Below are 22,240 nucleotides of genomic sequence, written 5' to 3'. Positions count from 1 at the left end.
CACTCGGCCTTTTGTTATTTCGACTTTTTCACCATTCGACCTTTTAGACGTTTTATCCTTTATAGTTCTAAGACAATTGGTCCCTACAACAACAAAAAAATGCAAAACAAAATTTTATATTTTCAATTATAACAGAACTAGATTTGATTTTATTGACTTGAAATTATTACAATAAACTTTGTTCTAACTTTGTTACAAAAACAAACAAATAAATTATGTAATTTCTAGATTATAACATAGTTTGTTAGTTATTGGGTTTTAAAATTTTGAACGATTTATCTATTTTGTGATTTTACACGAAAGAGCGCCTTTTTCTGAGCCACTATGACTTTTTCAGATTTTCAGAACTTCATTTCGATACCCAAAATCAATTTCTAAGAGATCTTTTGAAATCATCTTATATAAACTCCAAATTAATTTTTAAATAGGTTCCTGGGCACCTTTGGATTCCGGCCCAAATTTGGTGTGCAGATTCAGAATATGAAATTATCTCAAACCGTTTCAGAACTCAATTCAAAAGGGAATATAATTATGCTATATCATCTGGTCGACAAGCTTGTTCTTGAAACCTGTCTAGGAAGCATCCTTCCAAGAGATATCCTCATTCTTCTAACCCGCCATGCATAAAACAAAAACCACCTATTCACGAGAACGTCAACGAAGCGCTTCCAACAGTACGATAACGACGCCAAACAGCTGCCGCTTGCTCGTGGAAATAAAAAGGATAATTTTCCTCGCTCCACACGCTCCACACTTGATTCTCCCGTCATTTCCTATCCGCGCCACCCAACCATCAACGCCATCGCCAGTGACTTCGACACGTAGTTGACGACGAAAGCTCCCAATTGGTATGCCATCCGCTCGCTCTTCACGGTTTGCTGGAACCGCTCATCGACGCAAGCCTCTAACCAAATGCTGTCAGTTTTCCTTCGAAGGAACACTATACAGAAAGTCTCAAGCGCGATAAGCGCTCCTCACCATCCTCGTCGTCGTTGGTCGTTGTCCGTACTAGTAGCCGGTTGGGAAATTCGCTTCAAATTGACTTGCCGCTGGAAAATTGGAGTCAGTTAATATTTACACCTGGTGCGGTTCAGAGTTCGCGGTTGCAACAGAGCAGTTCCCGAAAATCGGACTGTGGCATTTGGCGATTACCAGAGTGAGGAAAGGATTGTAGCCGATTTGACATCTGTCCACCGTTTGTCCATCCGCCAGTCGTCCGTCGGGCACCAACATTTGGTTCTGTTTCTCGGTTGGACGGTTGTGTAGCGTTTGTCGGTCGCACACGCGGTGTTTGAAGTGATTTCAATTAAGTATGCTGATGAGTGAGGGATAATGTTGGCGGTCAATGCTGTTGACAATTATCCGGCCGCGTGAGTGCCGAGTTCGTCTACTGCGAGTGTGGATTTTAAGCTGAGACTGGATGATGGGTCAACAACAGTAGTGGCAGTTGTTGTGCTAGCTAGTGCTTTCGATGGTTATGGCAATGGTGACGACCGCAAGGTCCTGCCGTCGTACGACTACACTTTGGATGACGGCAAAGTCGTGGTAAGCCGAGGATAAAGGTGTAATTAAAAGAAATAATTAAACGCCGTGTGCGGCGCGCAACATTTCGGCTACTGGAGCAGTGCAGAAGGAAGCAGACGGGAGCTGATTTAATTGCTGCGTCTTGAGCTAAAGGAATCATCAGCACCTGCCGTGCACAGAAGGGTGTTGGAATTGGAGCTCTGGCATGGCCCCCGCGGTGCGTGTTGTGGCAATTTTGCTACTCGAGTTTGTGGCCACTTGTGTGCAGAAGGATATATCCGGAAGTGAGTAGCTTCTTGCTGTTTGCTTGATTATGATATCTCTTAATTAGAACCGTTTGAACCCAATGGGGAAGAAAATTACTGCAATGTTAAGACATGCATCACAAACATTTGTAACATTTCAAATATTGAAAGTGATAAGCTTGTGAAAGGGCCGGTGTATGCATGTATGGAGTTTATCATGGTTAAATAATGATATCTAAATGCTTGCACGAATAAAAAAATAAGACAGGCAAAACGAGAAAATTTGTTAATTAAACCCTTTTTAAAACTTGATAAACTTTGTTGTTGAATATCAAATTCGAAGCAAAAAGTAATATGTCCATGTACACAATAATTTTTAATCTATGCTGATGGAATATGTTGCATTGAGTACCAGCTAGGTAAAGAATAGTTTTCAATAATTTGTAGAAGAATATACAGTGTCGGAAAAAACATAAGACAAACAAAATGGCCAAGTTTGGCAATATGGCACTCGGTTTCTAGTAAACCGATTTGTCTGAAATTTTGATAGCTGACTTGGAATTATGGGAATTTTGATTTGTGTTAAATTGATTGAGTTCTGTTCACTACTTCCAAAGTTATAGATATACGGTGCGACAAAATTCTAACACCAGGTTTTCATGATGGTTATTTGTGGTCAATTCAATAAAATGTCCCCAAATTTAAATGGCATTCTTAATTTTAGTTCTTGTTTATCAATCATCAAGTATCAGATACTCTCTGTATCCTTTGATCATGGCAATCTGAAAGTGGTCCTATTATTTTGTCGTTCCGTATATCTGTAACTTTTGATGTAGTGAACTGAACTCAATCAATTAAATACAAATAGAAATTCACATAACTCCATGGGCACTGCCAAAATTTCAGCCAAATCGATTCACTAGAAACCGAGCACCACATCGTCAAACTTGGCCATTTTGTATGAAAAATGGCTGGTGGTCTTATTGTTTTGTCCGACACTGTATGGACATTTTGGACACCACAACCAATGTAAACACAGGAAGTTTACAGGAACTTTAAATGGCAATCGGTTAGTTAGTATCACACTTAGCTAAAACACATTGAAGATTCTTGAGAAAATAAAGCAAAGCTAACTGTTGTCCCAACATTGAAAAATCCACACTAATATCTAGTCATATTTCCACTAGATGTGATTGAGGTATGAAGTATATGATCACAATGTCAATCGTCGTTTGGAAGTTCATAGTATGGAATTACAATTCAGTAGATGGGTGATCAATTACGCCTTGCAGAACCATTTTACCCTGGCTTAAGAAACCTTTTTATATGTTTTGAGTGCCATAATCTAGGGTAAAATCGGTCTTTTTTCTATAATTTGTTAAAACAATACAGTAAAACCTCCATGAGTCGACATGTGGTGCGTCAGTACTCACTTACAAATTACAAAACACAAAACTTACAAATTACAAAACACTTCTAACGCTCCGGGAATTGTGACTTCCAGATTGAAATCTATATAAATAAAAATGGAATGGTGTTTGTATGTCACGAAAAGGCTCGGGAACGGGTCAACGGATCCACACCATTCTTCCAATGTTACGTTCGTGCAGGGCTCCGACGTGTTCGTACGAAAAAATAATTGCGAAAATCGACCGGGAACGCACCGAAAACGAGAATGTTTGAAATTCCAAGTGAATGATACCAAATTGGCCATGAGGCATTAGGCGAGGTGCAAGAAGAAACACGACCATTATTGGTCGGTACTTAGGAAGACGGAAATTAAATAAAAAACTATTATTATTATTATGTATAGAGTTTTGGCACTTCTCAGCAAAAATTGCTGGAAACTTTCTCCTACCCCGGGCAATCTGATGATTCAGGAACAGGTTCCAACAATCACCGCTTTCCTTAGACCTTAGCAGAGATTTAGGGACAACTCCGGTTGCCGAGAGGACAACTGGAACTATACGGACGGAGGTCGTGGTACTTGGTTATCTTGCCGGAGAACGTTGATCGGACATTATGGTCTAACCGTACAGCGATGTCGATGAGGGTTACCCGCTTCATCCTTTTGTCGTAAACCACAATGTCGGGCCGGTTGGCACGAATGAGGACGTCCGTAATGATCTCGCGATCCCAGTACAGCTTTATGCAACTATTTTCCTGAACCGGGTCCGGCTGGTACTTGTAGTAGGGTACAAATCTGTCGACCAAGTTGTGCTTTAAAGCAAGCTGTTGGTGCACAATCTTGGCAACTTCGTTGTGACGATCGAGGTAGGCAGATCCAGCTAACACTGGACAGCCTGCAACGACATGCTCGATCGTATCTCCTACTGAATTGCACTTCCTGCAGCGGTCCTCCACGTCTTCGTGCAATATGTATTGCCGATAGTTCTTCGTCGCAATTACCCGCCCAAGCAACACACATGTTATAATAAAGTTACGGCAGCGCAACTTTTGGTTGTATAGAAGTTTATTTGACGTAATTCTAACATTGTGTTAAAATTACGTAAAATAAACTTCAATACAACCAAAACTTGCGCTGTCGTAACTTTTATATAACATGTGTGTTGCTTGGGCGATCCTGGATGGCTACCATGAAACCTTCTGTTTACGAGAAGAGGACACCCCGCACCAGCCACGCGCTCGACGCCGCCTTATCGATGTACTCGAGCTCCAGTTAATGGGGGTGCGTCCCATGCAACTCCTTCTGCTTCCACGCTACGATCATCTCGTCAACGGTCTTGGTAACGCAGTTCAGCTGGTAATCCTCCTGCGCCAGATGCGCTGTAACCGTGGTCAGCTTCACATACAGTGCGATACATTTAATGACGGTTCTGGCTTTCTATGAAATATGCCCGCAACTGCTGGGTCTGGGAGACACATAGTGCCTGGATATTGGTGACGCCTCTTCTTCCTACTGCGCGTGGCAGGGTGACTCTCTCGATGGACGACTTTGGATGGCGCATGCGGTGCTTGGTCAACGCCACTCGTACTGCTCGTTCTAACGCCTCGAGGGCAGTCTTGGTCCACTTTACCACCCCAAAGCTGTAGCTCAGCAGGGGCACAGCAAACGTGTTGATCGCCTTCACCTTGTTGCCGGCTGACAGAAAGCTCATCAGAACACAGTTAACACGATGCAAGAACTTGTCCTGCAGTTCCCTCTTGATCGCTGTGTGGCGCATACCTCTCAATTGCAGGAAGCCGAGGTATTTGTACGCTTCACATTCAACCATTTTCCGAATCTCCTCCTGTTCATTGACGCGGAAACAGCTTGCGTCCACTACTTAACCCCGGCGAAGATGGACTGACCGACATTTGTCAATTCCAAACTCCATCCGGATGTCGTTGCTGAACACCGTGACAAGCTGCAACAGTTGATGCAGCATCTGTACTGATTCCGCAAACAGCTTCAGGTCGTCCATAAAGAAGGTATGGGTTATTCTTGTACTCCTTTACCAGTGGGTGCAGTCGAATCAGGACTCTCACTTGCGTTCGATGCATCCAGCCCATCAAATTGTGGGAGTTTGGTGTAGATTTATTAGTTTTTTTTTTCACGTTTCCATGGTCCTCGTACGAGTGCCCTCAATTAAAATTTTTAACAAAAAAATCAGAAAATTCAGCGTTACCTTTTAAGAGATCGTTTTTTTTTTTTGAGGGATGATGTTTTGAAAATAAAAAGCAATATACTCTCATACTAGACACTTTTAGAAATTTTATACTTTCGGTCGATCAATTTCTATACACCTGAAATTACTGGAGTAACCCTGGTGTGATGGTTAAAACACGTGACTGTTACGCTGAGGACCTGGAACCGAATCCCACTCCCGACAAACTCACAAAATGTGAGTTCTTTCGTCAGAAGGGAAGTAAAACGTGGTCTCGAGATGATTTAGACTACACTGCAAATTCGGTTTGCTGGTATTCAACAAACTTTGCTGATTTTTTTTTGTGCTGATTTCATTCAGCAATACGAATTTACTGAGTATCAGCAATTATTTTTCAATTTGCTGAACCATCCAGCAATTTTAACAGTTGATCAGCAACGTTGTGCTAAAATTCTGCAAAAATGTTGCTGAAAGTCAGCAATTTATTTTGCTGATTTTTTTTGTTCTGGAAGGATTTCAAAAAAATTGGTGTGTAGGGCTAAAAAACTCGTCGAAAATCATGGAATCACTCAAAAATGCAGTTCAATGCATAGTTTTATAAGGATTCACAATATGAGATAATTTTAGAGAAACTTGTAGAAAAAATATATGGCTGTCTATTTTCAAAAACATAATCGCCAAATGTTTTGAATCTATATATATTAAAAAAAAATGCAGCGACATACGTGTGACTGCGCATAACTTGCGAACGGATGGTCCGATTTAGGTTGTCTGAGTTTTGTTCTGTTAGTTTTCACCCAAAAAAAGTTTACGAGTAAAAAAATACATCGAAAAATTGAGAGTTTTTCAAAATCAGGTTTTCATACATTTTGAACGAAGACTTGGACTTGGATAGGGATTTTAAACGTCAAAAAACGCAGTAGGCAAGACAAAGTTGGCCGAGAACAGCTAGTAGTTCAATAAAAATTAAAACCAGAGTACCCTTTTTCAGACACCGTGAAAGTATGAGAAAACCTACATATTACATGTTGTTCGGACAGCGGTGCAGAACTCTAACCCCACAATCACTATCATACAATAGCTATAAGGTTCAGCAAATCTAGTCAGTAATAAACACAACGTAGTCCATACCACTTGTACCATACCGTGTAATAAAATGGCTAAAATATAAACGTCTCATAGAAAATTCATCATTTTCCATACCAAAATCAGAAATTGCCAATAAAGAAGTAAGGGTGGGAGCAATAATAAACTATAAAATTTCCATAAACAAATCATAACTTTTCTGGTGGAAAAAATGTAGTTTTTTATTGCAATTGTTGATTTATTTGTGGAAATTCTGGCATTTTTTATTGCTCGAAAATCAATTATTTATGGGAAGTTTTGATTTATTTATGCGCTTTTTGATTTGTTTATGGAACTTTTATAGTTTACTATTGCTTCCACCCCTATTTATTTATTGGCAATTTTCGAATTATTAATGGAAACTTTTGAATTTATTATGGGGCGTTTAATTGGCTGCCGTAATAAAATATGTAACCGTTTATAAGTGTTTTAATCCAGAGAAGAAATGTTGCTGAACCTAGTGAACCTACCACTTGCACGATCACATGTTATTTGCACCTTAACACATTTTCGGCTTTTTATTTGTTTTTTTTTTCTGAAAACTTCAATTTACTATCTGTCAACAAAAAAAATCATACAATTAAAATCGACCAACTGGTTCAAAAATTAAGATTTTAGATTTTTTTTAGTTATGATCAATTTTAATTATTTGGTCCACCCTATTATCTTCAAAACAGTTATTCTAATTTCACAAAAATCCATACGAGTTTAATTATTTTCGACAAATTACAAACACACCAAGTATGTTTATATCGATTTTCTATGGAATAGCTGTAAATCTCTTGATTTTCACCTCAATTTTGTAAAAAAAATCTTTCAAAAACTTGTGAATAATCAGGCTTTATCAATGCCTTCTTAAATTTTCTAGCATATTTTTTTTCAGCAGTAAGCTTTATCTAAAAAATTCTATTATTCTCGAAGTAAGACCTGTTCTTACGAACTTAGTTTCCACATGGAATCCCTGACATTGATTTTTGTGAACATTAATTCACCCGCAGCCCATCAGAAGGGGCTCCAGAAGGCGGAAGAAAAATTAACAAAAATAACGGATTTAAGAAGGGCTTCAGCAAAACCCTATCAGACATTCTTAATGGAAATATCAGTGCTAGTAATCTCAGGCGTAGAGCCTGAGCAGGGATATGCCAATGCTTTCAAAATCAGTTTTCCAGGATTGTTTAAAATGTTAGTGATTTCAAACGGATTTTCTTCCGATCATATTAGTTGGTCAGAAAACCTAGATGAAATTTACCAAATACCTAGTCAGGAATATGGGAAAGCATTGAAAGTATAGCTTCCAAAGGTCTTGCAGGGGTTATTGAAATAGATTTCTCTAGAAATCAAGTAATAATATTGAAAAACTTTTTTCAAAAATCACAGCAATAATCATACAGGGGTCCATGCAGGAGTTCGTCGGGGTTCTTGTTAGGGTACAATGATACATATTGCTCTTTACTGGAATTTACCAGATTTTCTGGTATTTCCGAAACATACTGGAAAATAATGTAAATAGAAGCCACGAAATGTTGCTAATTGACAAATTGAGAGATGAAATTTGTGAAAAATAATTGTTACTTGTTCTGTGACTGAGTTAGCTAAAGCGAATACGGTCTAGTTAGGTGTAGCGCATACGGAGTCGTGGGATCGAATCCCACCAGAACACGATTCTTACCAAATTTCATCTTTCGATTTGTCATTTCGTGCCTTCTTATTAAAAACTTTTTCAGTATGTTTCTCGTCAGGAATGCGTTAAAAACTTATCAGTTATGTTGCATGAATTTCACTATGGGCTTACTCGATGACACAAATGGAGGATAGCGTGCCCCTGGAGCCGGCCTTGTTATACCTGATGGGTCTGAAATTTTCCAGGAATATTCCCAGCAAGAAAACATTTTATATCCCACAACTGTATCACCCGAACGAATCTTCGACAACTAATGAAAAAGAAATGCAAGTCAGTGTCATAATCACTTCTGTGAGAGAGAAAATATTTCATAGGCGAGTGTATGCACTTGAGAATCGCTTTTTTCAAAAGTGCACCATGAGCCAAACAGAGTGGAAACCCCTGATTTAATAATTCTCCAAAATACTATTGACCCTATATTTTTTGCAATTTTTTTTTACTGATTCTCTTAAGAAACAATCCTACCTAAAACACCTAAGGAAACATTCAAATAATTTTCATCAATGGAAAATCCAACGAAAGGAAATAGCATGTTTTCATCACCTTTCATGATATGTAAACGTAAAATATTCTGCCACACGAACCTTTACATAAAACACTTTGAAAAACACATCGTCACAAGCAGAGCAAAAGCAAACTTTAACCATTTACCTGCATTCTCTGATGGAAATGGTAGTGTCAGATAAGAAAATTACAACTTCTATACATTTGCGGTTAGTATGCATCCACTTCCACCAATACACTAACCGCTTTTGCATCGTGTTTATTTTTGTTGTACTTTTGGTTCTGCTTATTTTCGCACTTTCAGTTTTCGTTTATTTTCGGTAAAAGTTTGGCGACGTTTGTTCCTCTGATTTTTTTTTCTTTTCGGTTGTGACTGTTGGAGATCCGCTCGACAGGATGCAAAGCAGATGATGCACAGTGTACAAAAACGTACAAGAAATGAGAATAAGTATAACTTTAGGAGGAGGGTATTTTTTTATCCATCTAAACAATAATAAAATAATAATAACAATAATGATAAAATTTACACCTTGCCACCTGACCATGAGGCGCAATTTGGCATCAATTACTAATTAATACATAAGCTCAGCCATTCCACGAAAAAAGAATAGATCAAAAAATAAAAGTGCTCCGATATTGCTCAGATTCGGAAGGAATGATCGTTACCGGAAATAAGTAGACCCGTATTATTTTTTTTGTTTGCCCATTAAGGCGGCCATTTTCTTCAGAGATATCTCCTTTGAAAATTACGAGATTTCTCCAAGAATTCCTTCCGGTACCGTCGTGCGGGGCTTCTTTTTACACTTTTTCGAGGTTATTCAACTTTATGACATTATAACTCCCAGAGTAGTAGATGGATTTCCACAATTTTTACACATTATAATGGTGAGTATGTATGTAGGATATATGCAAAATTTGAACTAAATCCATCAGTAAACAAAAAAGTTGTTCATACACCTATCCGACACATCTCATATAGAACCGGATGGGGGCTACTTTGGACATTTTTATCTATAACAATACTGCATTTCAAATTCCATGATTATTTAGAAAACTACTTTGTATCAATACTATAGCATACTATATCAGACATGATTTCAATAAATATATGCGTTTTAAGATGGTTCTGTGCTACCTTTGGTATTATGAACAGCGTGATATTGCTATATAAATCGCCTGAAAAAAGGGGCCATCAATCCTTTATTTAGGTGAAACGGTCATTTATAATGTATAACGATACAAATATTCGAATGTATATGCTACGTTGATACATTTTGAATGAATTGATCAGTCCTTTGAAATTTATGTACTGTAGAAACAATGCTTACAGACCATAGATGTTCTGATACGTTATGTATATTTTATTGGTTTATTCGATATTTTTTCGCGTCCTGACAAGCAATAAACGGTCTGTTTGAAATATAATTTCAACCAAATGAAGGGAAAACTGTTGCTTCATAATAGTCCCAAAGATATCAAACAGATTTAAACCATATTTTGAATTAAAAAAATCCATTTTCAAAAGTGTCCAAAGTAGACCCGCGTTTCAAAAGTAGCCCCGCACGACGGTATTCTTCCTGAATTTTCTGCGGGAGGAATTCTCCAAATAATAAATCCTTATGAATTTCTTGACGAATCCTGCAGGAATTGCAGAAGGAGCTGCTGAATGAATTTTAGAAACAACTCTAGGAGGAATCTGAGAAGGAGGAATCTAGAAAAAAAAAATCCTGGAAGAATCCCGGAAGGAATTTCTTGAGAAATCTCGGAATTTTCAAAGGAGGAATCTCAGAAAAAACTCCTTGAAAAATCCCAGAAAACTCTTGCAGAAATCCAAAAAGGAAGGATGAATTCCGGAAGAAATCACGATTGAAATTCCCAGAAAAATGAATATTTGAAAGAAGTCTTGAAAAAATCCCAGAAGCAACTTCTGATCAATCATGGAAAATTTTATCGGAATCCCAAAAGGAACTTCAAGAGGTATTCGTCAAGGAACTTCTGATGGAATTCAGACTCTAAGAAACTCCTTGCGGAATCTCAGAAAGAGCTCCATGAAAAAACACTGAAGAAATCTTTGAAGCATTATCGGAAGGAACTGATGGAGGAATTCTTAAAAAAATAAATGCTAAGGAACTTCTTGACGCGTAAACTTTAGAAGGAATCTGAGAAGAAGCTTCAATAGGAAAATCAGAAGGAACTTGTGGAAGAATGCCTGAAGCAATTCTTGAAGGATTAGCACTCTGCAGCAGGCGAATTTGCTGGTACTCTTTCTACTAACTGGAGTTCACCCAGTAGCCCATGGCTGTTTATTGAAAAAATAATAAAATAAACGGAATTTTTGAAAAGATGGAGACGCATGGTCATTCCATAGTAAGGTATGCACACAGCAAAATCTAGCTACCGCATTTTGGATGGAAATTTTACAATTTTCAACGAATCGTGGAAACATATGGCGCAAATCGCGCAAATGAAAGCTTATTGTGTAAGGAATCAAAAAATATTTACTTCGGGAGATATTTTGACATGATGTTTAAAATAGAGTCAAGGGAACAAGAAGTCCTCGAAAAGTTTTTGCACAAACGTGTTGAAAATCTGACAATGTCCTTAAAACGACCGTCCCCAAAGACTTAAGTTTGCTTTTAAGTATTCGGTTTTATGCATCATTACAACGTGAAAAGGTTGCAGATTAACTTAAGACTAAGAAATAATCGAAGTTTGGCGAAAAATACATAGTTTGGTCATCAATATGAATTTGTGGTTTGAAAAACCGCTTTCAAAAATATTTGTACAACAAATCCTCTTTTTCACTACGGAAAATGTCGGGAAAAATGTCTGGCAGCCCTTATTCAAAAGCTTAGATATTGTGCACTGATTTGGATTGATTTTTGTGCCCTGCTTACGTTGGTATGCAGAAAACTATGAGGAAATTGACCGCAGCTCCAACTTTGAAGTGCCACAGAGCTTTGTGGCGTGAATTGAAGGTCAGTTCAACGAATCTGGCGAAGTGAAAATTGAATGATGATGAAGAACAATTCCGCTAGGTGCTGCTTTAGTGTGGTTGCCTTCGTCGAAAAAATATCAACTCGTAAGTAGAATGAAACTCAAACGTGAAACTTAGTGTAAACATTCGATTCTCAGTGCTAAACAGAAAGGAGTGGTTATCGATAGTCTACATCTGTTAGCTTCCATCTAATCAGGCATTGTCACAGGTTAGTCGGAATATCTGTAAAGATTGGCTATTTTACGTCTGATGTGGTGGGAATTAGCGAATATAACGATACATGTTTACCCAACTAGTTAAAAAAATAAAACAATAGTCATGAACAGGGACTAAAGTTTTAAGGACAAGGTATTTGGAGTACATAGCTCAAAATTTCTAGAGCACCGTTTTTTAGAAACGTTGATCGGATTTGGATGAAAATGCATCACGCTAATTGTTCAGTGGTTGTCAATAGCGTGATGCATTTTAATCCAAATCCGTTCAACGGTTCTAAAAAACGGTGCTCTAGAAATTTTGAGCAATGTACTCCAAATACCTTGTCCTTAAATGCATAATAAGTAATGAGCTGATTTCGGAACCGTGCTTTGAACATTTCAAAGTAGAAACGTTTTTAAGGTAGAACCTGGGGGTGACACTAGTTTTCTAAAGCCGATATGTCCTAAAAAAACCAAAACAAAACTAATAAAACCCGACAAACTTTAGCGGGTAGCACCGGCTTTTTTGGGATATTTTTTTCAAGTCTTTATTTATTTATTTTATTTATTTATTATATATTTTTTTTTGATATTTTGGCTTGACAAAACTAGTGCCACCCCCATGGATAGAACTGAAAACCAAGTTTTTCATTGTTAAAAAAAGTATTCACTAAAATGTAATAACTTGCGGTGTAATTAATCAACTTAAAATCTTTTAGTATGAAATGAAGCAGGAAATAATTTGTTTCGGAACATTCCTGCTTTATTGAAACTATGTCATCACATTTCAGACCCTGTCCTAGATTGTACGCTAAAACTGATCATCTGCTCACTGGGCTCAATAATGCTGTATACTATTATCGTTATTGTTCAGAAAATACCCAAGGGGCTGGCCATTAATTACGTAAGGTTAATGTGGAAGGAGGGTTTAAGAAATTTCACACACCATACAAAAAAATAAGGTTCTCATACAAAAAATCTTACAAGGGGAGGAGGGGGTGTTGAAAAATCATGAAACTCTCCTTACGTAATAAATGGACAGCCCCCAATGTAAAGGTTTCATTTCAAGTCGTGAAAATTAAAGCACTGGTAAATGTAAATATTGTGGAAAAACCAATCAATATAACAAAAATTTCAAAGATCATTGTTGATGATGCTAGTTCGACATAGCTCTAACAAATAAACTGCATTTTTCACATCAATTTCATTCCATTTTAGCCCACTTTGCGCTCGGATGTTGTTATGACCCGGGTGTTTGTTCCACTTCTTCAAGGCCATAATCCGCAACGCAAGACAATGGATTCCACGGGGGGTGTTGGGTCGAAAGAAAGACTTCTGATCTTTCTTCGGACGACGGCAGCGACGACGGTGGTGATGATGGCATTCGGAAATAATAATTAGGAAGTGTCTTTGTTTTCGCAGTTCTGCTTGCTGGTTCCGGGTGTCTGTAAAGTTTGCTCTCTTATCTCGGAAACCCAGGGGGAGAATTTGCTTCTGATAGGGGTTAATGCGTGGCACGAGCAATGGTGAAGAAAAGGGTTGCTATAACAGATTTACTTTCTTCAATCTTCAGAGGTGACAATTGATGAAGTGATGACGCCACGGTAATCGTAATAAAAACGATAAGGCAAACAATGATAAACAGTAAGAATCTTGAATATTTGTGGAAGGTTCTCCAGTTGTATGCTATCGATCGTGACCTGAAGAGAGCAACCCTCCAACGAACCACTGAAGATAGAGCGTGTATGCAAGCGAAGACTCGTTCCTCAAACATAAACCTCTCGCACAATTGTTTATCATTCCGAAGGGATTGTGTTTATTTAAGTTAGGAAGTTTGTCATTTTTGCGAGCAAGTGGCAAACGAGTCACGGATAGGCTTTTTTCCCAAGGAGAGGCTGATTTTTTTTTGCACGGGTTCACGAAGAGGAAGATTGTTTGTCTGCACTGATAAGCAAGCATACATAGATAGTACATATGTGTGTCAACCCCTCTTGGATGCTGGGTGCAGGCAGAATATGTGCGTGCTCTGGTGAAGGTTTCTTCCGTTGTTGGAAGGTCGCTCGATAAACAAATAATCGAGACTGTCACATTGGGAATTAATAATTTTATTCAAGCTATGAGCACGGTGGAGTGGATGTTGGATGTTTTTTAGTATAGGGAATGTGATTTCGCTCTAGGTCTTAATGATGGGACAAACTGTGAATCTGAGATTTGTAACCAGCCCCCCTCGAAAATGTAACAAAAACTGTTCTACTACAAAGGGTATTGCTTAATTGATAATTGTTAAATCTCAATAACTTGATCATATAAAAATAAAATGGCCCAACAAAACATGTTATAAAAAAGTAATACTTTGACAAGGCAATAATAACAAAATATGATATAAAAAAAGAATATGTGATGTTTTCTTCTGCTCGAGATCCGTTATATTAGGATCTGGATTTCCTTACGACTGAAAAAAAATCAGGTTTTTTGCCTCCATACAATGTTTGGGATCGTTTGACTCCTTGAGGGACCACAATGCAATACGGACTTAAAATTTTCCTAAAACTTTATTTACTTTTTGATTTTTTCATTTTTTTTGTTTTTTGCAAAACAAGAGACAGCATACTGTGGCTCACTACGCTAAGAAGAACATTAAGATCATGGACAGGTTTTGTACAAGTTGAGACGTTAAGTTAAGAAAAGAAGTTAAGTTAAGTTAAGAAAAAGGCACAAACATAACTTTTCTACAAAATTCATAAAACTTAAAATGAAATCTCAATTGTCCACCTAATTGTTCTTTTTAATTTATTATCCCGAGAGAACGAGCATTGTGGGAAAATGAAAGAAAATGATTTGATACCTACACTAAAATCTTTTTTACGCAGGTGATTTTTAGGCACTTTTAATTTAATAATGTACCAGAATATTGTGTTATTCCATGTTGTGAATACATATGGTTTGGTTTATTGATGTGTCCTTTGTTGCGTTCAGTTTATTCCTGCGTGAAATGTTTTTTTTTTCCTTTATTATGGTGTTTTTAACTTACGCTAGTTCAACACTTAGCGCGCGAAATGGGCTAAAAGTTGCTGCTCCTTGATGGGGTGGAGACGCGCGACAGGATTTTTTTTATTAGAAATGTTTTCGTAAAGAAAAGTCGTCGATTGTACCCTACCATACTAACAAAAATTCCTTAACCCTCTAATACCCAACCCCGCCTTTAGACGGGGTATAGATTGAGCATTTTTGTAATTTTTGTTTCGTGGGGAATCAAAATTTTTATTTTTTTGGCTGATATTTAGGACTCTTTTGTATATCTCGAAATGGTTTTTGGTGTATTTTAAAGCGTATTTACATTTTTTAAAAATCATTGAAAAATTGATGTTTTGGTCACCTTTTAGAAATCATTGTTCATTTTGTATTGAATCGCTACAATTAACATATTTTAAATTTGTCCCAAACAGTTCTATCCTTGTTTAATAGTTAATGGAGATCGAATACACTCTGAAATTATTTCCCTTAAAATTGCACGGAAATTAATATTTTATATGAAAAAAAAATTAAAATTAAAATATTTCAACAATAATCATAAAATCTCAAAATGTGTTCATCCCAAAAAATCCGTACCCCAAATAGACTTCCAGGAAAAATATAAAAGTGTGGGGATGTTCAAAAATAATAATTAGAAAAATCAAAAACTGAAATTCACGAAATCGAGAATTAAAAAGAATCATCTTCCAAAACATACTTACCTTACCGGTCAGGCTAAGGCCGGGGTGGCCTCTGCTGTACATAGTAGCCGCCTCCATTCCACTCGGTCCATGGCAGTTTGTCTCCAGTTCCGCACTCTGCGTAGGGTCCGCAAATCGTCCTCCACTTGGTCGACCCACCTAGCTCGCTGCGCTCCACGTCTTCTTGTACCGGTCGGATGACTCGAGAACCATTTTAGTCGGGTTGCTATCCGACATCCTGATGACGTGACCCGTCCACCAAAACATGTTTAAATCGATTTTAGATGACGAAAAATGATATTTCGATCAAAATCAAAAATTTGGGTATTAGAGGGTTAAGGTTAGACATGACAAATATTTGGCCAAACAAGCCCAACAAATGACCAACGCAACGTAAATCATGGCAACCTCGGATGAATGTCGGACTACAATGGCAAATATTTGTGATAATGACAAACAGTCTAATGGTCCCTTTACTGAGACAATCGTGGGGATGCAGCGATTCTCGATCTCTATAACTGCGTTTGGTTCTCTAACATTCCCTCCCATCTAAATACGATGACCGTAAGGACGTGGCCGGCGCTGTTATTATCCTTACTAAAGTTGAGCTCTCGAACTGTGTATGGTTGTCCCAAGCCCTAATTGTTTTTACTAATTTGTCTTGGTCTGCTGTGGTCAATCACGAAGTAGCAACAACGAACTGTGCGGTCATCCATGCTCATGCTCATATTTTTAATTTCATAATGTATCGTAATCCGGGGTCAAATTGATCACTTTAAACAACTTTTGCGGATAACATTAGCGATGCAAATATTACCCAAACCAATTCCTGCAAAACCAGTACCGGGTGGATTTCCATGAAACAACGGAATTTTCTTCAACAAATTTAAACTTTAAGTTAACTTCAAAAACCAAAAATTTCAAAATTCCATTTTGGGGCGAAATTAATCAGCATACAATTGAGCATCGATAAGAATAGAAAATTGCCTTCTCCGCTAAATATTGATCTTCTGAACACGAATAACTCTTAAAACTCTTACAACTAATGGATTCGAGTGTTAAATTGTAAATTTAAATTTTGCAATTGACCATTAAACGCCTTAAGGTATGCAATTTCCTTTGAAAAGAACGAGTTCAACCACATTGGATCATTTTTTTCAACTAAAAACCAAACTTTTGGAACTGATTAATGACCAGAATAGCTACATCACATCACATTCAAGGTTCCACAAAAATGGGAACACAGAAGATTTACAGGTATTCCTAGTGGCAATCGATTGTTTAGTACCAACGGTTTTGTCTATGTATGTAAGAAACACATTGAAACAGTTCCTAAAATTGCATTTAACCCACCATCAGTCGCTTGCGTGTACTGAGTACACGCGTCTCAGAAAAATGCAAAAAAATAATCGAAATTCGCACCAAATTGAACCGGGTGTTGGTCCTATTCCAAGATCCACTCTTCTTCTTGTTAGTAAAGCAGAAAAAAAATGAAAAAATGCACGGAAAGTACTCGAAAAATACGTAATTCTAACCTCACATTTTAAATGTGTACTCAGTACACCGGCGCGACCGCTGGTGTAACTTTTTTTTGAACCAGACCGTTACACGAGCGGTCGCGTCGTGTACTCAGTACACAGCAAACGTTTTCAATTATGGTTTATATGCTTTACTAGATACAATGTTGGTGTTTTCGGCAAAAATGTCCAACTGGATAATGCGCGTCTGATAGTGGACATGTGGAACCGGTCAACACGATCTGGTCCTGTCCCGGGTGTCGGAATGGCCCTCGCGGGAACCTGTTTCGTGGACATTTCAGTTATGGCACCAAAACTAGGCATGCGACGGCTCTGTCTTCATGATTTTTCATGTACATCATCTTAGCAACCATGAAAATGACCAGTGACCTCCCTGACCAACCCGTGGCCACCGGAATGTGCCCTGGAGGAACCTGTTACGAGGACATTTTGGCCATGACACCAAAACTAGGCTTGCGACGGCTCTATCTTCATGATTTTCCAAATCAATTATTTTAGTAACCATGAAAATTACCAGTGACCTCCCTGGCCAACCCGTGGCCATCGGAATGTGCCCTGGAGGAACCTGTTTCGAGGACATTTTGACCATGACACCAAAACAAGGCATGCGACGGCTCAATCTTCATGATTTTTCATATCCATAATCTTAGTAACCATGAAAATGACCAGTGACCTCCCTGGCTAACCCGTGGCAACCAGAATGTGCCCTGGAGGAACCTGTTACGAGGACATTGTGATCATGACACCAAAACTAGGCTTGCGGCGGCTCTATCTTCATGATTATCCAAATATTTTTTTTTAGTTACAATGAAAATGACCAGTGACCTGCCTGGCCAACCCGTGGCCACGGGAATGTGCCCTGGAGGAACCTGTTTCGAGGACATTTTGACCATGACACCAAAACAAGGCTTGCGACGGCTCTATCTTCATTATTTTTCATATCCATCATCTTAGTAACCATGAAAATGACCAGTGACCTCCCTGGCTAACCCGTGGCCACCGGAATGTGCCCTGGAGGAACCTGTTACGGGGACATTTTGACCATGACACCAAAACTAGGCATGCGACGGCTCTATCTTCATGATTTTTCATATCCATCATCTTAGTGACCTCCCTGGCTAACCCGTGGCCACCGGAATGTGCCCTGGAGGAACCTGTTTCGAGGACATTTTGACCATGACACCAAAACAAGGCTTGCGACGGCTCTATCTTCATTATTTTTCATATCCATCATCTTAGTAACCATGAAAATGACCAGTGACCTCCCTGGCTAACCCGTGGCCACCGGAATGTGCCCTGGAGGAACCTGTTTCGAGGACATTTTGACCATGACACCAAAACTAGGCATGCGACGGCTCTATCTTCATGATTTTTCATATCCATCATCTTAGTGACCTCCCTGGCTAACCCGTGGCCACCAGAATGTGCCCTGGAGGAACCTGTTTCGAGGACATTTTGACCATGACACCAAAACTAGGCATGCGACGGCTCTATCTTCATAATTTTTCATATCCATCATCTTAGTTACCATGAAAATGATCAGTGACGTCCCTGGCCAAACCGTGGCCACCGGAATGTGCTCTGGAGGAACCAGTTTCGTGGACATTTTGGCTTTGACGCCAAAACTAGGCTTGCGACGGCTCTATCTTCCTGATTTTCCATATCCATCATCTTAGTAACCATGAAAAGGGCCAGTGACCTCCCTGGCCATCCTGTGGCTACTGGACTTTGCCTTGAAGCAACCTGTTTTGAGAACAATTTTGACCAAGGCGCCAAAACTAGGCATGCAACTGCTCTATCTTTTTGATGTTATATATCCATCATCTAGGGTAAATCGCCAATTGTTACACACCTTAAAAACTCGCCAAAGAATTAACTACATCGGCTGTTTTCCTACTCTCCGTATCGACCAATGTGGCGCTAGCTTGTATGCGCGAAAAATCGCTAAAAGTAAATCGCAAAAATATTGTATGGCGAATAGCATCTAAAGGCAAATTAATCAAAGTGGAATACATTATTCGAAAAAAATATTTGGTAGTGGTTGTGCATAATGGTGACTACTATTAAGCCTACCAATTTTTTTTTCAGTAAAAGCTTTCTATTTCAAGTAATTCAAGTTTAGATGCTTTTCACCATACAAAATAAAATGGATTTACTCCTGCTGATCAACTGTGGGTGTGCGTCAAGCGGGTAGTCCATTGTTGCACATCCCATAAGTAATTTTTTCCAGGGATTTCACCGGCAATTCTTCCGAAAACTCATGCTAGGATTTCGGCAAAAACCACCAGGAATTTCTTCAGAGATTCAATCAAAGATTGCTGGTTCGAGGAAACCCTGCTAAATAACTCCAGGGATGCCTCATTTTCTTTTAAAGCACTTCTTTTAATGATTCCTTCAGTAATTTCGCCTTTTCCATAGATTCCCGCTATGATTCCTCTAGAAGTTTGCTTTGAATCCCTCCAGAAATTCCCGCTGGTACTTCACGTAACATTTCTACATAAATTCTTCATGTGATTATTCCATGAATTCCTTTAGGAATTATACCAAGAATACCTTTGCATATTTCGGTGGAAATTCATCCGGGGGATATACCACGAAATTTCGCCAGAATTTTTTCATGAAATTTCTCCAGGGATTTATCAAAGAATTTCTTAAGCGATTTTCTGCAGGGTTCTAAGACAAGGCGGACTTGCCCCGGCGTTATAACTCGCAGTATCGCATGAAACCGAATTTGCCTCCACTGCTGTCTACTGTCATGTCATTTGGAGTTTGAAGGCTATGTTTCAGTAGGAATGATATGTCAAGAATAAGTACAGTAGACGTTCGGTCGGTGCAAACGGTTTAACTGCAATGCTTCTTACCTGTCAATCCGGTAAGTTCAACAAAGGAGACTGGGCAAAAATGTATGGAGTCTGGGCCCGGGATGTACACCAATGACCCATATCTCTTTCGGAAGGTCTGATTGAGACTAGAAAAAGTTGCTATGGGGTCAAAAATATTCATCATGGGAGAAAAAAGTTATTTGACATTTTTTGGGACGGATTTTGGTTGTTTTTGTTGTAATTATTTGAATTATTTTTCACAAGCAACCAATCTCAAATAAACCAAATGTCTCATCTGTCAGTGTTATACTCAATGATAAGTCTTTCTATTACAAAAAGAAGATGATAATGATTTCAGGGACAGGCCAGTGAATAGAAAAGGTTGATGTTTCTGGAAGTTTTTAGGAAAAAGTGGAGGGGCACGTAGTGTATTAATCTACATATTGATATTATTATAGTGGAATGGGTATAACCAAAGCTATTATACTTAAAAACCCTTTCCTCGAGCAAGTGCTTGTGCAATGTACATATTATTATGTTAAAACACAGAGAAACATATCAAAATATATGTGAATTACGAAAACAATTTGATTAGAGTCAAGCTTCATCCGACCAACCGGGTTGCCGCAAGGGTTCTGAGGCAAGGACGTACTATCACCGCTAATATTCCTTATCGTAATCAACGAGCAATTTGTGGGGGCATTTGATCGTGCATCGAATTGTGGGCTACATTAGCAACACATCACTATGGAGCATCTGAACGACTTCGATTTGGCTAATATGTAGCCCTACTAGACCAATGGTGCTTTGTCAAGCAGAGTAAGCTCAATGACCTAGCCGAACGTTCCTTTGCGGCAGGTCTAACTATCAATGTCAGCAAGACCAAATAATTAGATTTCAACACGGACTACCCCTCCAACTTGACAGTAGCTAGACGAGCAGTAGAGAAGGTGAAAACTTCTAATATCTTGGATATCGTGGAATCTAGGAATAAATGTTCGTAGTGGTGAATAGGATGGTCCATCGTTAATGAAGCCTGAGGGGTACCTATGCACCGCTCACAGTAGTTTGTCCATTTCGCGTTAATGCATGGTGGACGTTTTTCCACTGCTACTCGTGGGATTACAAACTGAGAACAAGAATATTCAAAACTCATTTAGTAGCGGTAGTGGCGAACCCTAGACCACCAGTTTGCACGTATAATGAAGTTTATGACCGTGTTATGCGTACTTTTATGCAGTTAAGTTACATCGTATACGATGCAGCAAAAGTGCCTTATGCGTGCAAAAGTGGAGGCAATATACGTGCATTGGCGGGACAATATTAACGCCATAAGACTTGAAGCCACATCTTATGTGATGTACGGTGTGTCTTATTGTGACGTAACATAGCACCTTATGTTACCTAATAATATTCGAAAAAAAAAAACAATTATTGTCATCTCAGTGTCGAACTAATGTCCTTTGGGTTATCGAGCCCCAATTTACGTGCGTATTCGCCAGACTATCTGGAGGTAGAACCAACTAAGCGTGATTTCCCGCACTGTTTCCACTACCTCGTCATCCATTATTGATTATCAGAGCCACAAAACAAAACTAATGAGTTTATAACCATAACGATGACTATTCACTGTTTTGTAGTTGTTTGGCACTGCATGAACAGCACCTCTTTCAATGTTTTCACATATCAAATCGCCTTATGTCAACATAATCGTTTCTAGCTTATGCGAGTTTTTATGCACCCGTTAACGAGTTTATTTTTTCATTCATGCGATTTCATTCGTACACCAATGCGAGTTAAACTGGCATAATATGACAAGTACAAAGAGAAGTCATAAAATCATTGTGGTATGCAATTAAGCGAATTCATTTGATACGTTGCGAGTTCGTTGGTACACTTTTGCGAATAATAAAAATATATAAAAGTTGGTTTGTATTCTTATGCGACTTTTCCAGATACATCGCAATAAGTACAAAAATAACACCATACGCGATGAAAAGAGTTCCTCCGCCGTACATACCTATATGCGATAGAAGCTTAAAATAGTACTTTTTACGATGAACTGCATGCGTCCTTATGCGACTCCTGGTTGTCTGGGGTTCAACCTCTTCACAAGAAGCGGGTAAGTTAGATAATTCTTTAAGCGGAGTAGGGACAGTATGAGGTAGCTGTGTGAGAAGTGCCAGTATAGGGAACGCCATTTTCTTCCTGACTAGCATGGCGGGAGAGGTCATGGATGGATCATGGTTGATGAAGGCCATAAAAAATAGGGATGAATAGAATGCAGA

The 22,240-nt window shown here is 38.6% G+C and overlaps 1 protein-coding gene across 1 annotated transcript in view; it reads left to right on the top strand.

Annotated features, from left to right (window-relative positions):
* The first annotated feature begins 1,001 nt into the window (after nt 1-1,001).
* Nucleotides 1,002-22,240, top strand: part of LOC109621402 (lachesin-like) — a 114,800-nt gene continuing 93,561 nt past the window's right edge. Inside the window, exon 1 of the mRNA XM_020075434.3 lies at nt 1,002-1,808. Coding sequence (XP_019930993.2) covers nt 1,730-1,808 — 79 coding nt within the window. The 5' untranslated portion in view covers nt 1,002-1,729. The remainder of the gene's footprint in view (nt 1,809-22,240) is intronic.

This window comes from Aedes albopictus, chromosome 2 (genome assembly GCF_035046485.1).
Source record: "Aedes albopictus strain Foshan chromosome 2, AalbF5, whole genome shotgun sequence".
NCBI classification, from domain to species: Eukaryota; Metazoa; Arthropoda; class Insecta; order Diptera; family Culicidae; genus Aedes; species Aedes albopictus.
Note: the sequence above shows the minus strand (reverse complement) of the source record. Positions and strands in the feature narration are given on the sequence as shown.